The 24,208-nt window shown below is 34.1% G+C and overlaps 1 protein-coding gene across 10 annotated transcripts in view; it reads left to right on the top strand.

The window, feature by feature from the left end:
• Window positions 1-20,309, top strand: part of LOC116425220 (Myosin heavy chain-like) — a 120,961-nt gene extending 100,652 nt beyond the window's left edge. For all 10 annotated transcript variants that reach the window (XM_031972647.2, XM_076367269.1, XM_076367265.1 and 7 more), the window contains 8 exons: window positions 6,195-6,554; window positions 7,815-7,969; window positions 12,664-12,787; window positions 13,335-13,789; window positions 14,542-14,854; window positions 15,991-16,254; window positions 17,216-17,553; window positions 17,960-20,309. In XM_031972647.2, coding sequence (XP_031828507.2) covers window positions 6,195-6,554; window positions 7,815-7,969; window positions 12,664-12,787; window positions 13,335-13,789; window positions 14,542-14,854; window positions 15,991-16,254; window positions 17,216-17,553; window positions 17,960-17,966 — 2,016 coding nt within the window. In that variant the 3' untranslated portion in view covers window positions 17,967-20,309. The remainder of the gene's footprint in view (window positions 1-6,194; window positions 6,555-7,814; window positions 7,970-12,663; window positions 12,788-13,334; window positions 13,790-14,541; window positions 14,855-15,990; window positions 16,255-17,215; window positions 17,554-17,959) is intronic.
• Window positions 20,310-24,208: the final 3,899 nt, after the last annotated feature.

Below are 24,208 nucleotides of genomic sequence, written 5' to 3'. Positions count from 1 at the left end.
AATGAAGAAGTTTCAAAAAAAGCCAATGTACCGTCTGATTAGACTAAAATTTTATAAATCTCGAGAAGAATGGTTTCCGCAAAATGATTCGTGCGATATGAGTTCTACTGCAATCATACGAATAGATCTCACGCGCATCGTCGATTTGACTATTTTATTAACCCTTTGCACCCGAGAGGTGATTCACTCATCGCTTGATTTCATGCAGTAAAACTATAAAATTTGATATTTAATATTATGCTCTGTATAATGTATCTATTTGAGAAATACTGAAATAAAATAAATTCTCTTCGAGTTATTTTCACGAAATATCGTCTTTACCTCATCAGAAAATGTTCAAATATTTCTAGTGAAAACTTCCGAGTGCAAAGGGTGAACACATTGAATGCCATGGGAGTCACCGGTGACCCCCAACTAAATCAAATTATAATAGTTTACTCAATTAAACGATGATTATTTGAAAACATTTCTGCAGTTTAAATAACGTTACCTAGTGCAATGACATTCAGCTAGATGAACGTGCAGCAATAATAATGCAATTCAATCTAAAGATTGAATACTTTATCTTTTTCAATTTTGATGTATGAAATCGTACGGCAGTCAACGTGTTAATATTACTTAGACATTCCACCGTGAATTTTTCGTTTAAAAAAGTTTCGAAATAAGGCTGCCATGAAAACGAGAAAAAAGGAAAAAGAGAAGGTTGCACGGTTGGATGAAAGTCGTATCAAAGCTGCAGAAAAGCTGCAGCGGGTCGCGTTTGTTCGTCCCATTCGATCCCAGCTGATCCATTTTTCGATGGAATCTCGAAATCCGTCCCTTCTCCCGTCCTCTATTCAGCGAAACTTTCCTCGTAGACTTTACAGAAGATTTGGCGTGAAGCCAAGACTGTGGCTAGATCTCGTGTTCCCTAGTACTCCTCACCATCCGTTCTTCTGTCTTCTTCACTCTCTCCGTTTCACTTAGAATAACTCGAAGGTGACCGTCGTCTTCTTCAAGAAACGTAACCGACCCGAGTATCGGCTGACCCAAGAAGAGTTAGTTGCACCGGGACTCCCTCTCGATACGGGCGTTGCCGTTCGATGTTACGCAATTAAACGCTGCGCTCGTGGCGAATCATATCCGATGACCGACCCGATCGATGCGATCCATCGAAATCGAAAACGAATTTGAGATGCGGAGCACGCGGAAGCCGACCGGCGAACGACCGTCTATCCGTTGAACGCGTTACTGTCGTTACCGTCGACGATATTGTGCCAAAAGAAACGGTCGAAACGGTCGAAACGGTCGAAACGGTGAACGCGCGTAACAGTGAGCAACGTGTAACACCGTACGCTCGGATTTGAAACGAAAACAGCAAAACTCCGCTCGCTCTGCTTTACTTCTCAATGAAGTGTAACCATTAATATTTGTGTAGCCAGTGTATGACACTTAACGTTACGCTTCCCATTAATATTTGTCGAAACGAAGGTATTACGTATTCTATTCTAGTACACATTACTCCCGACGAACACAAGACGAAATATATCCACTATGAGACACGAATCGCAACGAACGGTACCACTGTGCGCCGGGATCTATGTACAAGTTACCGAGAATGTATGTAATACTCGTTCGAATCTGGTTGACGCATCGAACGCGTGTACAATCCACACCGAGCGTAAACGTACAGTTATTTCGAAATGAAACGAAAGTTCCCGCATTCGTTAACGTTTAACGTATCGCTGTCTTTTTGCACAGTATCGTCATCGAAACGTCATCAGGGTTAGGTCAATTTTGGATATCGAACCGCCGAGAGGATTAAAACATTAAGAAGATGCCGTCCGTGCCGGTAACTTACTCGAACGAAGTTTCGCGGAGTCCAGCAGAGTCGCCGTCGACTCTCGAGAATTTCTTGAACGACAACGAACCAATAACCACCACCCACTTGTCTGGACCTGTAAATACTCTGAATCTGTTGCATCTGTCGAAAAGACCACCGCTGCCGCCGTGCGTGTTAAAGAGGCCAGCCAGCAGGGAGCTAAGAGTACACCAGCTAGATTCGAGTTCGACCAGGAGTCCCTCGCCGTGCAGCCTTTCGTCCAATTTATCTTACCGTTCGAAGTCGTTGTCCACCGTCTCGGGCAGACCTCGTTCGAGATTAGACTCCCTCGGGCATTTCTCGACACCGCCGAGAAGAATTTATCCATTGGAAAACGCGAACCATTTCCCGAGTAAGCTAGAGGATGGATCGATCAAAGAACAGGCTCCCGTCGTTTTCGACGCTAGCCTCAATTTCGTACTCGGCTGCGACATGCAGAGGGTCAGGCAATCGTTTAGGCCCACCGCTTCTCATCTCGAGCCAACTACTGCATCCTCCTACTTATCCGAAAAGATCTCGCAGTTCCTCAAAAGAACCGATCATGTGATGGACGAATGGAGAAGCTTGGGCCATAAGAACGAGGCCGATAACGCGTTGACCAGCCTACCGTCCACGCCACGACCGATCGACGCACCTAGGAACTTCATGGGTAGAAGCCAAAGCGCTACTAACATTATGATACGTGGATTTCAATATTATAGTAGAGCGGACAGCGTCGCGAGAGGTTGTTCTTCTAGGCGGTCTCTGTCGCGTGCTTCGGAAGACAGAACTATATCGGATAGTATCGGTCATGAGGTATATAAACTCAGTCTTTTAATTCCTATGCTTTCAGGGCACCCTTCGATTGCTTACAACACCTTCCAAATAAATCTATTGTTTACACACACAAGGTGTGTCACGTTCTTCACCGTTCACGTCTCCTTAAACGAAGCGATTCAGACGCAAAATGAAACAGAGTTAGTATGAACATGGAGTTAAAAATAAATACTTAACCAGCTATAGTGTACAGCGTACAGCGGCTGAAACAGTTATTTGTACGCTCGTATTTTTCTCATCATTTTATGCGAACGAACGGCATACCGATTCAACCTCGTTTCTCGGCTCTCCTCGTTTCACTGCTCGCAGGGACAATATGTTCGTGTCCAGGTGTTCACTATTTAACATGTCATCGTTGAAAAGTGACGCATAAAGAACGAAAAACTCGTTCAATATTTATACCCAACGCAACGCGATTAATCTATGTGGGCTGTTGCGGTTTTCTAATAACTTTTTACCTGCTTAAGACTCACTCTATGAACTACTTTCTGAATTTTTTATCATTCCCGAGACATTTTTATTCAATGTTTCTCTCGTGATTCCATCTTTATGAGTCCTCTATTGGATTCGCGTCTGAGAATTGCGATCACATAATAAATTCTCTGTTATTTTTTCTCCGTTGTTTCGGTAGACTTATTGTTAGAACCGCGCTTCTGTTACAAACAATACCTTCGTCTCATCGTGTTCCAACATCGATGAAAGCTGTGATTTATTTCGCTGTTGCGTCAGTAGAATATTTTGATCGCGAAATGCGGTGTTCCGTTTCCACTTTTCATCTATGTTTCAGCGCCAATGATCATTTGCTTAAACAATGATTATTATTAGCCGTTAGCATTTGCAAGTAGGTTTAATAATTATATAAAATAGGATTCATCTTATCAATTTCCATCATCTTGAAGTATGTTCCAAAAGTAAATCTTCTGAGTAATTTTGTGTATTTATAAATAACAGTCGTTCAATATTAAAGTCGAAGATACAGTGGAACCTCGATTACCTGATTTAACCCTTTGCACTCGAGAGGTGACTTTCACTCCCCACTTGATTTCATACAGTAAAACTCTAACATTTGATATTTAATATTATACCTCGTATAATGCATCAATTTGAGAAATATTGAAATAAAATAGCCTTCTTTCTCAGTGTACGTGTGATTTCTCTTCTAGTTAGTTTCACAAAATATCGTCTTGATCTCATCAGAAAATGTTCAAATATTTCTAGTGAAAAACTTCCGAGTGCAAAGGGTTCATTGGGCGACTAACGGTCGAAACATGCTTGTCAAATTGGAAGCATGCTTGCAAAATTCCATTGTACATGTTCTCAGGCATAATCCGAGGATCCAAATGATTACGTTTATGGATAAATAAAACTTTGTGCGGTGTAGATCGCGAAAATCGAATACAAATTGCTTTGTTTTCAAACATTTCATAGTCGTTCGATATAATAATCTCAATTATAAGTCATACACCGTTATGTTACAATTTCGTGTTTGTATTCTTTACTTTGTATGTTTGTATGTATAATCCAAGTTTACACTTATTATTACACATTTTATCATTTCGCGTAAATATTTACACGTTATAAGACAGTAATACTCGTGACGCAATTATAATTTAACTTATTCTAAAAAGCCTAATTCAAATCTGCAAGCAACGCAATACGTGGTATTAAAAATACTTTCGTATATATGCATGTATCTGGAACGAAAGCTGAGCGGTGATTCCATGTCACATAAAACCGCTCAGGAGATTGACCCTGACAGTATTTGAAAATCATTGAGTTCCCTAGTCTATGCGGTGTGTTCCACAATATGCAGTCATAAATTTACTGTTAGATTCAGCACTCTAAAATAAGAAAGTTCGCATAAATGCTTCCTTTCGTTCGTATAAATCCTATCTTATTTCTAAATCGCGATCATATTTATTTTCTAACAGTTCTTTTGATAATCCACGCTTTTTATTTAATGACCATGTACAATCTTCCTGGCTATTGTGCAAATAATGTCTTCTAAATTGTGAATCAGTTATGCTATGCTATATTATGTTATGAATCGAATCAATACATTCATTTGTAACCGTATTCCATTTCGTATCGGTCAATTAACGAAACAATTGTTAAATGAATAACACCCAAATTACTAAGTCGGTCTTGAGGAAGTAATTAACTGGTTAATCTTAATAATCAGATTTAAATCCCTAAGATTTTTATTTATGAGGTTACCTGAAGATTTTCATTTATGATAGTACAAAAGTAGGTAAGGCTTGCATACTGTAGAAATTATTATAAATATTATTCAGGACTGTCAACGAATTCGGATAACACGCGATAATTTTGAGCAGTTCGAAAAACTAATAATAAGCACGTCTAGGAATTTGTATTTATCAACCGAAAGCCGATCACGTCGAATAATTTCTATGAAAACGAATGAATAATTGGTGGTTTAGAAACGCTTATAACTCAGGAACAAAGTCAAATGTAACAAACATTTGTACAAACTTTCTTATTTTCGCGTATCGAATCAACAGTCAAGATATGCTCTCCTGTTTTACTACAATCTTTGTATAAAGTCCTATTCGATATAGTTATCATGGGATTCTTTGCTACTTTAACACGACCACTTGAACGTGCAAATATATTTTTATCCACGGTGTGTTCATATGAGGTGAAAGATCGAGAGTTTCATTAACATTTTGACTGCCAACACTCATCAAAACACCTATGCAGTCGGAACTAGTTTTCTTAATAAAGCAGAAACTAAAGAGTCGAGATTCTTCGTAACGATTACTTTACTACTTGTCTTATATCTCATAGATCCAATAAAACTTAGTCCGTTCCATTCGTCATCAGGAAAATTAATGTCCAAGTTTCTGTGGAAAATAATGTCTCCCGAATTCGAGTGACGTGGTGGTAAAAGTATTAAACACAGTTTTCTTCGAGCGTAATGTTTCTAGTAGTGTACTTTTAGAACGTGGGATATCGATAATTCAGTGTAAACTGAAAAAAACATTCTCTCCACGTATACGTAAAGAGAATAACATTGCATGGAATGTGATTCTTGAAACGAAGATTTCCGTTCTGTGCCAGAAATACACATAAGACCAAAGCTCAGAAGTTCATTAAATTTGAAAAATATTACTCGCCACGTTTGGTAAACCTTTCCTTAATTGATATTCATTTGATTTGGGATTTGCGTAACTTTTTCAGAAATTGTTCGAAAGTAATACCGCTAAAGCAAATACACAACTGATTTAATTAATCGTCGAGGAACATGTTCGTGACCACAAACCATATATTTAGTATGTGGTTATTTTTATTAATATAAATAAATAAGACAAATATAGATAAAATATATATAAATAACTGTATAAATGTAAATTAATATATATATTTTATTAATATAAATAATATTTAGTATATTTCGATGAAGTTAATGAAATAAATGTATCAGTTTTCGCATGTACCAATGCGATATTTACCATTAGCCACTGCACTGTGTAACCCCAAATATATTTTCTTTCAGTTAAGCGAAATGTCCGCCGAATTTGCCGAAGAACATTCGACTTCGACATTGGCAGCGGAGAGGATTAACGCGGAAACGTCCGAACGTTTGCGGCTGGAGAAAGAGTTGCAGGACGTTACTGAAACAAATAAGAATCTCCAGCAAGCGACAGAACGTCTAGAAATGGAGCTATTGTATGCGAGGGCTGCTGATTTAAATGGTGTCGTATCCGACGTGGAGGACGGCGAAGATGGCGGTGTTTACAAACAGCGATACGAGCACGCTGTCAGAGAGCTTGAGTTCACTAAAAGAAAAATGGCGCAGCAACACGAAGACGATCTTGAACAATTAGTAGGACTTAAGAAACAGTTGGAGAAAAAGGTACGTAAGAGGAATTACGTAATACTAATTGAAATTATCAATTCATTCATTTACAAAATGGTCGACTTCTACTATATCAACACCCTTCGATTTCAATGATTTTTTAACACATTGCGTACAACACTCTGCTCCCTCGATGCATTCGCAAGGCCCGCACATTTTTCAGCGCTCCAGAGACGTGGTACAATTTATATATGCACCTTTTTCATACAAATTTCAGAAATATTTTTAACCCTTTGCACTCGGAAGTTTCTCACTAGAAATGTTTAACATTTTTTAATCGGGCGAAGACGATATTCCTTGAAACTAACTCGAAGGTAAATCACAAGTGCATTGAGGAACAAAGCTATTTTATTCCAATATACACTTGACCCTCGATTTACAAGAGAAAACAAAATATTGAAGAGAAAAGCTGGTATAAGTTTTAGAAATACATATTTATTTGACATAGCTTAACAAAATAAATAATAGTAATGACATTCTAGAAAACAATAATATATTTTATTCGCTGTTACTAAATTCAAATCACGTAAATTGATATCGCGCGTAAGAACTATCGCGTGAATAGTGTTCCAATTTACCGCGTAAAAAAAGTCCGCGTAAATCGAGGGTCAGGCGTATCACGTATCCAGGCTTTATACAGAGTTCAACATTAACACTAGAACTACCGAACAGTAAAACCGATTATTCTGTATTTCCTTATAGAATGTGTAAAAATACATTTATTGAGTTCTGTATTTCCTTATATCCTATTACGTTTGTGTTCATCTAAATCAATTTACTGAATAATTTCTCAAAACGTCGTCTGTGCCTTTTGCATAATTGCGAAAGAAGTATCACGAAATGGGTCATTTCGACGCATCTGGTAGTTCCAGTGTTAAATATCAGATTTTATAGTTTTACCGCGTCAAATCAAATGGTGATTGAGAATTGCCTTCCAAGTGCAAAGGGTTAAATATTAATACATATATATCTCTTATACATCTATTTATTATATAAACTTTTTTACACTGTAATTATTATTTGTTATATAAGTAAAATTAGATCGTTGATACGTATTTATGAAAAAATAAAAGAGATATCCCGTAACCCGTACGCAATGTGTCAATATATTGTCAACGACATGATTTTGAACAACTTTTTCCTTGCGCATGATCCGAGGAAATCTCTGCTTTTCGAGATAATCCCGAAAAACTTTGGCTACGTTGGATTCATAAAGAAACTGCGTAACATTATACAATTTACTATTTAATACTATAGTTAACAGACGCTTACGAAGAAGTTGAAGAGCAACGTCAAGTTGTCGGGCAATGGAAACGACGTGTACAAAAACTGAATGGTGAAATGCACGACGTGAGACTGTTATTGGAGGAACAAACGGCCAGGAACAACCTCTTAGAAAAGAAACAACGCAAGTATGTAATATTTGACATTTTAATACTACTTCTGAACTTCCTATTTCTATAATATCCTCTTTGTAATTAGTTTAGTTTTCATTGTTATTATGGACAATATCATTATCATTATTTATTTATTTGTTTATTTATTTATTTATTTACGGGACAAAACCGTTATTATAGTTATAGTACAATAATGTTTAATATTATAGTTGTAATATATAGCATATACGCATGTTAAAAGAAAGCAGCTTAAACTAGCAAGGGACAGTGATACTAAAATATTCAATTAATATTTCCTATTCTTTCTTTCCATTTACAAAGCTATTAGTTACGAAGATAATAATTATTTTTTTTATTTTAAACATTAAAAAATATTAGCTGTGTCCATTACGTTTAACACTTTGCGGACGAAGATTCTTTGAAATGTACAAAACCTTTAACAGATGAAGCTAAATTATATATCAATTGCATAATTGATAGACCAAAAGGAAACCACGTGCTGATTTCTTGATATTCGTGTAATTAAATCATTTTTTTTGTGATTTAGTCTTCGAAGTATGAAAACTTCATCTCGCCGGCATGTCGAAATTCGTCCGCAAAGGGTTAATATAGCGTAAGCATCGTCCGTTGCAGCGAATTTGGCACTCTCGTCTAAGTGGTCAGATTCGAAGACGCACGTCTAGCCCATACAAATTTTCGGTTCTGGTATATGATTCGCTGAGGCGCTCATACACGCTAATCAGATCTTGCGACAAAGAGTGGGATGAGACGTATCCGGACTCGCAATTGGATTTCTCGGAGCGACTGTATCCGCCCCTATGACGTCACGAGTGCCAGGTTCGCTCCAATGAACGATACTTACATTGGAATTCTGAGTTGAAAAGACAATGTTTATAAATATATATTTACAAACCAATCCAAGGAATAATTCTGAAATTATTTTCATGAAAATTTTATCGAATAAAAGTAACATAAAAGAGCTTCATAAAAATTGATTCAAATTTTCTGAATATTCTACTTTGCACATTAATGTTTTCTATAGTTACATGAAATGTGTCATCTACTTATGGCGAACGAACTGAAACAGGAATTAGAATCGTTTGTGAAATTTTCTGTGTGCATTATCTGTTTGGTTAAAATATAAAAGACTGTTTCTATAGTAATAAGATTTCACACGTTGAACTGTTTTATATAACAGATAGAAAACAAAAAGACATGATTGTCCTTTGTTAATTTTGTTAATTTCAAAATGCATTTTGCTATGAAATTAACATAGCAAAATGCACAAAATGGAAAAAATATAATATTAAATAATTTGATTTGGTTGAAATGTTATCAAATAATCGTCTTTCAATTGAATGAACTATAGCAATCCAATTTGATTGGGGATCACTGCTGACCCTCATGGCATTCAACGTGTTAATTATTTTGCTACCACGATCCTTACGTTACACTGTTATCTAGTTATTTATGCTGTTGAACATTTTGATTTGATGTCGGTTGTCTTATGAATTATAATTGTTTTCAAGTGATTTTAAAACTCCGGTCACCGGTGACCACCATGGCAGCCAACGTGTTAAACACAGTACCGAATTTTCACAGTATCGGGAGAAGCTCTATTCTCATTTCATCGGTCGGCAACAAGTGTTTCTGGCACCTGGCCAGGTCGCTAACGTTGCGCGTCCGACAACATCACCGTTTAGTCAAACGTTCGGTGGGTGCATAAACTCCGAATGATTACTCCACGAATAGATCTACGGTCGCCCTGAAACTAGGAGCTCGTTACGAATTTCAAGGAAAACAAGTATTCAGTGCATGGTCCATAGTTAATCGCAATTAGACTGCACATATTTATGTAAATTTATACCGTATTGAACTGATTTATGAAAAACGAAAATTAAATGGAACACTTATTGTTCTATGTTTCAAATTTTAGTCCATCTTTTATTATGTACTCGTTATCATTTACTATTCGTTTAATTGCCGTGTTGTTACGAATAAAATGATAACTATACGCGTTGAACATTCAGGGAAATCCGTGTTTACCGGCATAGTTGTTATATAAAATTAAAATCTTTTAAAATAATGCAATGAATTTCAATTTGACTCTTTAAATAAATTTGTAACTTCCATTTTTTCATGAACACTTTTCTTTAGTCTCCTTGTTAGTTATGTGTCACATCCACGAGGACACCTTCTCGCAACTGAACATCAATTGGGTATGGTTTAGGAATAGGGAACCCTTATACACCGTATAAAGAATTCTTCAAATTAGATAACAGGTGGAAAAACATCCAAAGACGTAATGTGAGATCAAAGAGAAATCAAGACCGAGGAAGTTGTAATTAACACGTTGACTGCCACGAGAATTTCGAGCGTTTTATTATAGTAATATTTATTCCTTAGTAATAAAGACAAATGGTATTAAAAATAATTATTAATGATTCTTATTGTAATTGTTTCCAAGCAATTTGAAAGCTCCGGTCATCAGTGACCACCGTGGCATTCAACGTGTTAAATTATATTACTGTTTAGACTTCCAGTCTAAATTATTAACAATTATAATACATGGATAACGATGTATGAGTATCAGACTCCATCATTTTCTCTCGAAAAGTTGTTCTGGTTTATCCGGCTGCCTCGCACGTACCACTATTGGCAGATCGTTATGGTTCAGACAAATTTAACACTTCAACGACCGCTGTTACATAGTCGACGGTTATCGATTGGTGTCCTGTAGGTGCGACTGTGCACTGCTATTTTCAGATGTCGAATAAAAGTAATTTTGGGCCACGGATTTGATGTTCGTATGTTAACACATCGAATGCCAATGATTTTTGAATGTTTTTACGAAGCAAAATACACCTATACCTCGCTATACGCCCGCTCTTTATACGGCATTTCGTTATAACGGCCTTCTGTTTCTTAATTTATATGTTCACTTCTTGAATTTCTGTTTATTATTACATTGCTTTATACTTTTACCTTTATGTAAGCATTTTTATAGGAAATAAAAAGAATAAAATGCTTTATGAACTGAAAACTCTATTATTTTATGAAAAATTGGAACAGATCCAATTGAATTTGTATGTCCTTGCGGACGAAGATTCTTAGAAACATACAAAACCTTCACTAGATGAAGTTAAATTATACATCAATTGCTTAAACAATAGAAAAAAGGGAAAGTATGTGCTGATCTCTTGCTGTTCAAGCAATTAAATTGTCTGTTTGGTACTTCGTCTTCTAAATGCGAAAAGAAATGCAAATAAAATTTGCAGTTCAACAATATTCCTCACAAAGTCATTCGGCGTAATGGAGCAATGTTGTAAATCAACGAGCGTTCATATAATCGGATCAACGTGAATTGCGGGTGCACGGCACGGTCGCTCAGATTTAGTTGAACGATGACTAGCGATTTGCGTTGACATAACTCATGTCCTAAATACTTTACGCGTTGGCATATAAAACATTCTATAGTGTTATGCTATTCTATGTTATGCTATGCTTTATTAACCAAGAAGCATCGATCTTTTACAAAAAATGTTTGTTTGAATGTCGAAGTTACCCTTAAACACGATATTGATCAGTGAATTAGTATCGAACGGAAGGGCTAAAACAAGGTGATATCTATGAATGTGATTATTATGTGGAAATATTATTGGTCAAAATAAACTATTTGAATTGTTTAAAAATCGACTTTGCAATTAAAAATTTTGAGGAAATTCATTGATATGCAGCTTAATATGTAGCATAATAGCTTAATATGTAAAATACTTTTTGCATAATTTTTTAGCGAGTAAAACAAAAGATATGAAGATTAAATCATAAATTGCTTTTCACCCCATAGCTATTCTAATAGAAGGGGTGGTGGTTTGAAATTTGATACAAAGGGATTTTCTCGAAAGGTCTGTCGGATGATGTCAATCCATTTGTTTTGGAGCATTTTCATCTCCCTTATTCAGCTATACCATTTCATGAAATTGTTATATTTTTTTAAACGGATAGCGAAAAGATAACCATTATGATTGTTAAATTGCGAATCTTAATGCAAACTTAAATTTTTAAGAATGTAATTTAAAAAGAAGACTGCATCGGGTCACTTACTTCAAAGTCGGGCTTCATCGCTATAACAAATTCATCACATGACATTTAAAAACCAGTTCGACTAGTTAGTAATGTTAATTTTCATTCATAAAAATATAATTAAATATACCTGCCCGTAAAATTATTATTTCAACAACCCAATCTTTACATTCTTGTGGCTATTTATTTTTATAATTCACGTATCTGTTACATGTGTTATTATAAATGCATTAAATCTACAATCTAGTTAAGTAGTTTGTAAAATGTACTATACTCTATTACTGCCTTTTTTTCTCTTAACAATAATTTCAGATGTATAGGAGACATTAGGGATCTGTTTATCAGAACTATATTATTTCACTTTCCAAATTGAAGTTGCACTATTCTTCAGTTAAGCATATTATACTTAAAATCTAGAGTTTAGATTTATTTATAAGTGTGTAAAATACATTAAATTATAGATTCATTATTAAACAGAAGTAACAAACGATTCTATTATATATTCTTTAGTACGTTCGCATTTCCTACTAATTTCGAAGTACTCATAAGTTTTACATTCGTCTTTAGTCATTCTTAACCGTTTAAGTAATTTTATAAGTCGTCTAATTGAAGGTTTGTTTAATCAGGTTCGATTCGGAAATGCAAAATTTGTTAAACGATATCCGACAAGAAAAAGCACAGCGAGAAAAATTGACGAGGGAAAAAGAAATAGCGCTCGCTGAAAAATTTACCATAGAGCAAAATTTGAGCGTGAGTACATTTATTTACACCTTTTTATTAGTTTCTCACTTGTTTTCATCTGGATCGCGGTGAATTATGTGCATTACTAGAAGCAATTATTGCGCAACTTGAACATGTAACATCTCGATTCTTGTATAGTACTTAATGTTAACATTGAGACATTATTTTTATCGCCGTAATTGCGTGACCGACATTTATTAACGATCGTGCACGTAAGGTATATTATCATTTCAAAAGTCAGCATTCTACAGTGCTTTTATCAAACTTCAGTGAATGTTCGGAACAAAAGGAACGATAACTCGGTATCGTGAATGTAAAGATATTTTTATACATACACGTTCAATCATAATAAAAATTGAAAGTTAAACGGTTAATTGTATCAATGTTACTGAAATGTATAAGGAGCTTAAAAATGTCGAGATCCGCAATTTGTACATTTGTATGTGATATTTGCGCAACGTATACTTCCAGTAGTGTGTACACTTCACGTCGAATATCATTCAATTCTACACATATCACAATTTGTCTCATATTGCTTGTTGTTTTTCGTATGCAGGATGCGAGACTAGAGATCGAATTAAAAGAAGAAAGATTGCGCACGTTAAGTCAAGAATTAGAAGAGTTGACGTTTGGTGGAAAAACTGAAGAAGAAGTAGCGCAGTTAAAGAAAGCTAAACACGAGCTGGAAAAACGGGTGAAAGATCAAGAGGAAGAACTCGACGATCTTGCTGGTCAGGTGCAACTTCTCGAACAAGCGAAGCTAAGACTGGAAATGAATTTTGAGCAACAGCGTAAAGAAATGCGTAAGGAAATGCAACAGCGAGACGACGAATTGGAAGATATACGCGGTAACGTACTTAAAAAGGTCAAAGCTTTGGAGTCACAATTAGAAAATGAGTATGAGGAAAGGACCATTCTTCTTCGTGAGAAACACGAATTGGAACGTCGCTTGGTAGCTATAGAAGATCAAGACCGAACCGAACGGGCTGCGGAGGCTGAAACTGTGCATAGGTATGTGTGCAATAACAAATAAGTAATGCTGTCATTTGAAATCATATTGATTTTAATATTAGTAGCCAGCGATGAGTACCGGTAGAATTTTATAATTGATGGAATATCTATCAATAATTATACTAATTGTATACTCTGTAACTTTTGTTTGACACATTTGTTCATATCACTGCTATATTATATATAAGAAAATAATAAATATACACGCACGCGCGCGTGTCAAAGAAAAGTTACACAGTATAAAATACTACATATCAGAGCAGGAAGTATTTGACCTTGGCATGACCTTGAAATGTCCTAGTAAGGGCATGTGACAATTCTGAAACAGAACCCTATATTTTTGAAGCCGACATTCAGACATTTTCAGACCGTAGACATGAAATTTTCTGCTTAAGCTGTTATTAATTAATAAATACTTAATATACCCACTTATGAGATGTATCAATTATTTTTAATTTTGTTTACTCGTTCATTTTTAAATTAATAGATTACATTTTATTACATTCGGCAACATCAATTAATTATAACTTTAAAATATCGTGAAAGTGTGATAGTAACAATCAGTTATACATTTTTAAATAATGAAAAGTCACATTTCATAATAAATGTGAAGGATACTTTATGAAAATCATCAGATAAAGATGATTAAATAGAATATTATAGAATATAATTGTAAGAGCATTCAACCCCTACTTTAAATCAAGTAACCGAAAACGAATATGTTACAGTGACATATGTGATTTGTATTATAGGTTGAAGAGGGATCTAAAGAGGACAAAGGTGCTGCTTAGAGACGCTCAGACCATGCTCGAAAGATCTAAGAGCGATTCAACGGGCAAGGCAGCTTTGCGACAATTAAAAAATCAATTGGAAGACGCGGAATGCGCTCGAGCAACTGCAATTAAAGCGAAACAAGCATTGGAACAAGAATTGAATGAAACGCAAGCGTCACTGGAAGAAGCATTACGACAACGCTCCGAAGCTGAAGATCGTGCTAATGTAGCCAATCGTGAGAGAACTGAATTGCTTTCACAATTGGAGGAAAATGAAGAAGAGCTCGCAGAAGTAAGCAGATCCCTATTTAACACGTTAACGCTAGATTTACGGACATTTATTGTACAGTTTATTCTATTGTTCCCAGAAAGATTGATGTTCGTCCGTTTAGATCTAGGAAATGAAATGTTTAAAAATGTATTATTAGGAACCATAATCACGTAATTGAATCAATTAAAATCAACCCAAACATTTACCCAATAATGTTTATAAAACTCAACATGAGTCAAATCGGCTCATTCCGTAAATCTAGTGTTAAGTGCCCAGCCCGGTTTGCTTGCCGTTCCGTTCAGGCCCATTTTTTTATATTGCATTATTTTTCTTAAAGCATTGATTGAACAAAAACCGATGTCCTCTAAGCGAAATCTTTAGTCTCAATCAGTATGCAAAGGCAGACCCGTGCGGTGCTGTAACATGAACCTAAAATCTATGGCCGATCCTTGAGGACCGGCGAGGCCCGAACGAAAAGTCTAATGCCAGTCCGTAGGGACCGGTGTGACGCTTGACGTGTTAATTATCGTGTTTACATTATTCAACCCATACGTCAATATGCAATTACTATTAATACATACATTCCTTCTCCTCCTTTAAGTTTCAACTGTTATAAAGAATGATAAAATCAGGATCACTTTCTTAGAAATCAAGTCGAATTTTTAAATTTATTTTCAGAGGAGATTCGATTCCTTCTAACGAGAACTCATTATAAAATCATAGAAATCACCGCAGATGTTTAGTTTCAATACATCCACTAAAATTTATAGAACCTTTATCATTTAAGTGGAATATACTATTTGAAATCCAATTAATAATTTTGTTTAACACAGGATATATTTAATTTAACTAGGATCCCTTAAAAAATATCAAGAATAAAACTAGAAGAAAACTAATTCCATTCAATTTAAAGACCATAATATCCGAATCTATTTTTTAAAATTCTTTTAATTAAAATGATTGGAGTGATTAAATAGTATCGTTAATTTTAGATAGTAGTTATAAGACTGTTTTAAATAATCAATTCGTTTCTCTTTATGAAAAACGTATTTTGTTGGCAAAAAGACTGTTTCATAATGTAATTGTTAGTTTAAGAGTCAAAAGGAGAAATAATTCATAATCGATGTTTCAAACTGTCTGTTAACGTATGTTTATAGGTCTTGAAAAAATATCGGGCGGCGGTTCAGCAAGTGTCAGCGGAACAGGGACAGTTGCAGGAAGCTCAGGTACAAATTGCCGCTTTGGAGACGGAAAAAACTTCGCTGAAAGATCAACTTTCGGAACTAACACAACGATTGGAGTCCGTTGAACAACTTGGTGATCCTACAGCGAATAGTTTAGCCACGAGACGTCTCGAGTTTCGTGCCAAAGAGCTTGAAAGCAAATTAGAGCTGGAACAAACGACAAGAGCACGTTTAGAGGTAATTTTTCATTTACCTATTTAGAAAATTAAATTATGATTGGACTTAAAGACTTTATACGCTTAATTCTAATCGTATAATACGTCATCTATCGAACTTTCATTGTGTACTGACAACGATTATAAGTATCATTTGGTACTTAACAATAAATTGTGACATCATCAGGTCAAATAATTTATCGTGGATTTAATTACCTTATTGAATACACATGTAACAATAAGAAATAAGTAATTAAAACTTTATGTCGAATCTATGTAAAGATTAGTATTATGCAGTGAGATCCCATATTATGTGCAGAATTTTCATGTAACAATTACTACGGAAATACAATCAACATTAATTATAGAAATAAATTCAGTGAAATACAATAAAATTTTTATTGTATTTGAAATACTATAAATCTCTCGATAAACATGGAAAACTTAGAAAATTTACAATTTGGTTATAATTTTGTAAAAGCTATTATTATCTTACATAAAAAGTCTCAAATAATTCAAGAATTTGCGTGTATGTAATTATTATAATTGAAATTTTAGCGTGCATTATAAATGTGCATTTTATATGAGAATTTGAATACATAATTACTCGAATGTTTTGTAGTTGCTAATATTATTAAAACACCTACAATTTTTTAATTTTTATTTGTTAAATTATAATTCTCCTTGTAATTATGATACAATCAAAAATATTCTCTCCTATCATTGTTATTTCGAAACTGTTTGTTGTGATTCAGTGATAGATAAACAAATAAGTCAGATAAGTTCAATTTTATTGATTTGACAATTAAGGGAGAAAGATTCGTTTATAAAAATCATTTCCATAAAAATTGTTCGCAGTCACCAACGTTTCAATGTCACATTTCATAAAATATATGAAATCAAATCTTTTTATGTAACATTTATTGTTAAAGAAAAACTTTTTAATCATCTTCACCAATTGTAATGTTTCTATTTTGTTGCAGACGCAAATAACGAGGTTAAAAGAGAATGTTGAAAAACTGCAAATCGAAACTGCATCACTGAAAACAAAAGAGCAAACTGCTCAAGAAACTGCAAGACGATTACAAAGATCGTTACGTGAGGCACGAGAAGAAGCTGCTTCGTCATTAACTCGTGAACAAGAAGCGACCCGTGCTCGTCGCGAATTAGAAAAATGTCTTGAGGCTGCAGAAGCAGAGACCAAAGTGGCCAAAGACGATCTAAGACTAGCACTTCAAAGAATTGATGATTTGCAAAGTGCGATTCAAGGTGATCTTGATTTGGACTGCAGTGAAGAGGCAACGACTGAAAACAGTGATAGGTAATGATAGATAGTAGATAACACATACAGCATGTTAAATAATATTTTGATTAATAATTAATGACACCTTTATGTAAACGTATAGTATAAGTACCTATGGATTTAAAAGTAATGAATAACATAGAAAGTATAACTCTCTCTACTTTTATTTATATTTACATTTTTACAATAAAAATATTTCTGTTTCTTTTCCTGTGTGTGGGTTAATTAACGTATCTACATAATTAAAACATAATTGGAATATCCTTTTTATTATTATAATAGCGAAGAATCTATTTTGCTGTGTGGTAATGTATTACCATTAACTAAGAATGATCAGGAGAAAATTATATTTTCTAGGTATCCTAAATTTTAACTTTTATAAGATTAGATAAAAGAATTATTACAATATTTATTTTGTTTCTAGTGATTGATCCGCACCATTATCGGATTTTGAGTCCGATGAGAGCAAGAATGAAGATTCGACTGCTATACCCACTGTCGAAGGACTTCCTAATAAATCGTTACTTTCTGATGCATCAATTATAGATTAGCACGAATTGAAAGGTGCAAGGTAAAATGAAAGAGCTGGTTGATGTAGGGTGATTAGGAAAGGAAGATCTATACTCTGAAAGGTGAAAATATTGGTCACCCAAAGAAAAAAGTTCATGTGAACGAATCAAAGAGACCAAATCAAAATACTAGAATTTACAATAAATTTTGGAAAACACAGCAACAGTAACATCAATGTACTTCATATCTTGTATACGAATTACTTTTGCGATATTGAGAACACTTTGATGTTTCTAATCTACGAAGTAATATTTAAAATATGTACCAATTTGTGTAGGGTTTCCATTTTTCTCGCATAGATTTCACCTTTCATCCATCCTCCATAACCGAAAATTGAACACAATAAAATGTGAAATATTGTTGTGTTGTTAGCAAAAAGAATAAATTTTTCTTTCTCTGTATACACTCCTCCTCGGTTGAACATGTTGCAATTAGTATCCAATATTTTATAACTGTGACAGATTTAACAATTATGTGATCAAGATTAGTTATGCTTAAGCATAGAAAAGGAGAGCGAGAATATATTGGTAATAGTTTCATAAAATATATACAAAGTAAGACAACTTTTACACCGAATCAATAATTTACACATTAATTTAATACGTGACACGCTTTCAAGTGTAATATTCCCTCCATATAACGATGCCTCTTGGCTCACGTAACGCGAATGTAGGAAGCAGTAGTAGATACAGTTTCAGGTAACTCTTATCTATTTTATCGACAGAAATAATGAGGAACAATCAAAGATAAACAAATAAGTTCTTCTTTATTAAGAACATTATTAAACTCACAAGAACCTCAAAATGTTATTAATGTTTTTATTATAATACTTACTTTGTTTTATTTTACACTCGTCATTACATTGCAAATGTTTATGGATGCATATCATATCTGAATAAGTAAAATACAATAAGTTATTTTGTCTAAGTATAATATGGTCGGGATGTTTATGATGGCGGTGTCATTATGAAGATGTCGACGTAGAGTAATTATGAAAAAAGAGCAACGCATCTCTCCTTTCTTATGTTCCCATTATGCTTAGCTTTCAACTCACAATTAATTATAAAAAAAAAGTAAGTGACATATGACGGTGTAATATAATAATCGGGGAAATGTATAACAGTTTTATTGAACATTTACCTCTATGTTGTCGTTCAGAACTGACCACATGTTCATATGAATGTTTTTTTCGCAATTATTAGACTGTGGGTGTTTATGTAAATACAGATTTTTATGGATTAATTTACAGAATTTGGAACCAAAAATATATTTATTTATTTCATGAAAGATTTTATTAGGTTCCGAATCAAGTAAGAACTTCAATTGAAGTTCATTAAACTTTCTGCCGTATTAAATTTTACACACATTCACATACATATACATACACGTATGCATTAAATACATAAAATCTACAGTCAAGTAATGATCAATGCTATCACCTAACGAAGTGTTAATTTTCGCTTCCGAATTACTCTATACCCTTATACATACTAGCTTAGGATAAACAAAATTAGTTACTCATTGTCAACGTTATCATCACTGCCGAATAGTATCAAAACATTATCTGCGCGATAACGAATGGAATCGAAGAGTAAACATTAAATTGTGAATTATCTTTTATAAAACTTTATGGACAGTAGACTGGAGTGCTTAGATGAAGGACGGGAGCAACGAAGGAAATCAATACAAATACTTTGTATGAACGTCTAAGTGATCAACTTGCGGCTCTTTCGCTTGCCGAAACAATCAACAAAGTTTCTAGGTGCTAACTATAATTCCCAGTCAACGTGTATGTAACGGCTTTTGTACTTTACTTTGCGATGTGCGTTTCGACGATATTTTATCCGATAGTAGTTGTCGTCGGCATTGTCGATCTTCCAGTCTTCCAAAGGATTACGAACTTACGGATATCGTAGCGTCGGAACGCTCGCTCTCACACGTTCGATAATCACACCATAGCCTTTTAATAACATTGTATACATGCAGTTTGTATGTGCTACGCAATGGAGACCGAAGCTATAATTCTTTGTAAACAGAAAAAGAAACGTGCTCTACGATTTTTAACACTTCGCTACCGAGTCAACTATGTTGATTACTCTTTACAATTTGTATTATATAATACGAGTCATAACTTCCTTGGTTTCTCATAAAAGATAGTCGTGTAACTTATTGCTTTGTAAAATGCAGATACCTTATTTAATTAACTGGGCTACCCATTTCTTTTCTAAGTCCTACTTATTATGACAGTTGTTGTCTGTATAGAAAATTAAACTTTTGCACTCTCACTTACCTACTCATAAACTAACCACCTATAAAAATAATTGTGTGGAATCATTACTGAACCATCATTATTTTATAAGATTATTATTGTCGAGCACAATACTGCTAGACTGTGGACGTTCAGGCGAAAATAAATTTCAATGAATCAATTCGCAGAAATTACAGTCAGAACAATATTTATTCACTTCAGCAGAGGTATAGTATCTTTTCCAAATTCGATGAAAACGTTATTAAGTTTTTTTATACTTCTTACTACATGTAACTCTTTTTTTAAAACTCTTACATGTAACAACCGCGTAAAGTTCATGATCCGTTAATCCTTTTTAAGTTAACTTTCCATTAGCGGACACCAGGACACACTCACTGGAGGACAAATACATATTTTTCACCTATTATTTATAATTATATTTCCTTTTCCCTACAATTATTATGTCTTGTTGGAATTTAAAAAAGAATACACAGGATAAGGTACAACATTTTTAAGAGCGTATAATTAGTCAGAATGTACTAATATTAATCAGAATGGCATAAACCTAGTTTTGTTTATTACTGTCTTGTACTCGTTGTCCGCCTTCTGAGGGTTAATTTTATACAATCATTCGTTTCAAACAAATTGAAATTATTTATGGTGGACGATGTGTGTAGGTGTAGTTTGCAGTGCAAAGGTTTCAAAATAGAAGAAATAAACCCTATTACTTCATCTTTATTATAAAAATGTTGCATAACATTAAAATCCTTGATTGCAAAACTAATTGAAAATCGTTATATATAGAAAACTAAATTAAATGTGCCACTTATTTTAATAAACTTTTTCTTTTTGAAAAAATTAAAGTAAGGTGTTACATTGTATTCGGTCCTTCATCTCCCTTTGATAAAACCATTTTCTCCTTAAATTTAAAGCCCTGTACTGACTTTTTCACGCATACATTTATAATGATGGTTTTCGGAAAGAAAGAAATACAAAGAAAATAAAATATCTGATTACGATCATTTATAATAATTTATATTTTAATATATAATTTCGAAGTGCTAAATAAAAAAGAAAATTGTTTTTACTTCTTATGATATCTTTATCAACTTCTCAACAATTCGTTTGTTACTTAAACTCCCTGTCTATAACGAATTATCCATATATGAAACGTTTTAAATTTACGAAGTACTGTGTTGCGATACTATTCTTCTAAATTCACATAGTCTAAACAAACTGCTTTTAAACAAGATTACGATACTGAACGCGCTAATATTATTTCTGAATTTTTTTTTAACAAAGCTAGTAGATAACAAAGAACACAGGTAATATGAATAGCTACTAGCTGTCTTTTCGTCCGTAAGTATTTCATAAAAAACCAAGATTTTTATGGGGAACATTAAGCAACAGTGGTGGCTCGTAGCTAAAATTAGTGGGGGTGCTGGTCCAGAAAATGTTTAGCCTTTGTTTTAAAGTGTTTGTATCTTTATCATAAACTGGGGAATGACTACTGACATTAACCCCTTGCCCCACAATATCGTGTCAGACTCGTGATGAAGATTTCAAGTAGCATTGAACACACATAAATATTATTTAATTTGTTTGAATACAAATTACATATTATTTCTCTGTTATCAATGATTACACCTTAAAGCTGTGTTTCCCAACGTGGGGCTGTCGCCTCACAGGAGGGCAATTTGATTTTTAAGGGGGGCAATTTGAAATTTGAAATATCACTTCATATATCTCACAATATTTTCGCACGTAAACAAAATAGCAAAAATATTATAATATTAAAAATTATATATATGTTACATAGGGAGGCATAAGAATTTTAGAAAGGCTTAGGTGGGGCATGGCGTAAAAAAGGTTGGGAAACACTACCTTAGAGCACACGTTGACATAGGAAAAGACTGGAATTTTCTCTTAGTTTCAATAAATTATTAAGAACAAAGTAATTAGATAGATCACAGTTTACAAAGAAATCATAGGGCAAGGGATTAAGCTTAAGGATTATATATCGTACAAGTATAAAGAAAGAATTAAAGAAAAAAGATCTCATTATATTAAATGTTATCGACCATAGCAAGTGGAAATTGGGGGTGCTGCAGTTCCACAGTGCCTATACGCGAGCCGCCGCTGTTAAGCAACATTTTGAAACAATTTTCATATACTTTTTATTACAAAAAATCAACAGAGGTCGAAGCCTTACCAACGTAGTCTCCCGGGGATGACGGGTCCCATAGAGCTACTGTTGGTAGCGCCGAGCTTACTTTCCAAAGCTCTACTAATAGCTACTCAGGTTAGTACATACCGGAGCAGATAGGACGCTGCTTTCGCACCGCTTGACCCTGTGCACTTTTAACCCTTTGTACTCGAAAGCTTTTCACTAGAAACGTTCGACACTTTCCAATGAGACATAGATGACACTGTTTGAAACGAACTAATGAAAAAACATACGTCAATTAACCCTTTACACTCGGAAATTTCTCACTAAAAATGTTTAACATTTTTTTGACGAAGCGAAGACGATATTCCTTGAAACTAACTCGAAGGGAAATCACAAGTACATTGAGGAACAAAATTATTTTATTCTAATATTTCACGTATCGAGGCATTACACAAAGTTCAACATTAAATATCAGATTTCATAATTTTACCGCGTCAAATCAAGTGATGACTGAGAGTTACTTCTCCAGTGCAAAGGGTTAAACCAAAGGTCGCTGCTCTAAATGTGGGAATTGCATTGTACATTACACGTGTGACGAATCGCCAATCTAACTGGACAAAATTCAAAACAAACAATTCTTTTGGATTTAGCTACTAACATACATAGAAATATATCAGATATGATGATATCAGGTCACCTTGATTTTTTAAAATGGAATGACCTACTTTTTTTACCATATATCGATGGAATATCAAATTCTGAGTATAAGTGCTGATCTTCATAAGTCCTAAACTTGATAGTTAATAAGGTATTTGCAATACTTTGATCAAAGTATTTTTAATACCTTGAAAAAATCAAAATGACCTTCAAATCTCTAAAAAACATTACATAAAAACAAAAATCTTTTTGGTCTCACATGAACCCAACTGAACCATTCAACTTTGTTCTGAAGACATTTGACGTATCTTTAAAAACAACAAAGATATTTGAAATGTAAACGTTAGGTAACTCACTCATATATATATATATATATATATATATATATATATATATATATATATATATATATATGTACAGTGAGTCACAGCCAAAATCGTACATCACATATACGAATACGTTTCGTCTCGTGAAAAAATTCAAGAAGGATATGGGGGAAAAAATATCATGAATCTATATTGTAAATGTATCTATATTTATTATGTAGTAGTATCAAAAGGAACAAAGTTGTCTAAATATTAAAAAAACAAAGTTACTATAATTCAGCCTGGAAAACGTCTTACAGCTAAAATCGTACATTTGTAGAAAAGTGACCAACAATTTGTTTAAATTAAAAATTAATATTTTGTTGGGTGCCCACGACTACATTCTACCGCACGCAATCTATTTGGCATAGATTTTACCAATTTTTCAGTAAAACTGGGTTCAATTTTTCTCCATTCCTCCATTAATACCCTTTTTAAATCATTTTTATTTTTAATAGTATGTTTCCGGATTCTAATCTCTAATTCATTCCAGACGTGCTCTATCACGTTCAAATCAGGTGATTGTGGAGGTGCGTTTAGTACTTTAGGGCAATTATACAGTACCCACATTTTGGCTACATGCGATGTGTGTTTGGGATCATTGTCGCTATAAAACTTAAACGAATTCAAAATCCCTAATTTTTCGGCACAGTCCCTCAAATT

This window comes from Nomia melanderi, chromosome 4 (genome assembly GCF_051020985.1).
Source record: "Nomia melanderi isolate GNS246 chromosome 4, iyNomMela1, whole genome shotgun sequence".
NCBI classification, from domain to species: domain Eukaryota; kingdom Metazoa; phylum Arthropoda; class Insecta; order Hymenoptera; family Halictidae; genus Nomia; species Nomia melanderi.
This window is presented reverse-complemented; position numbering and strand designations above follow the sequence as displayed.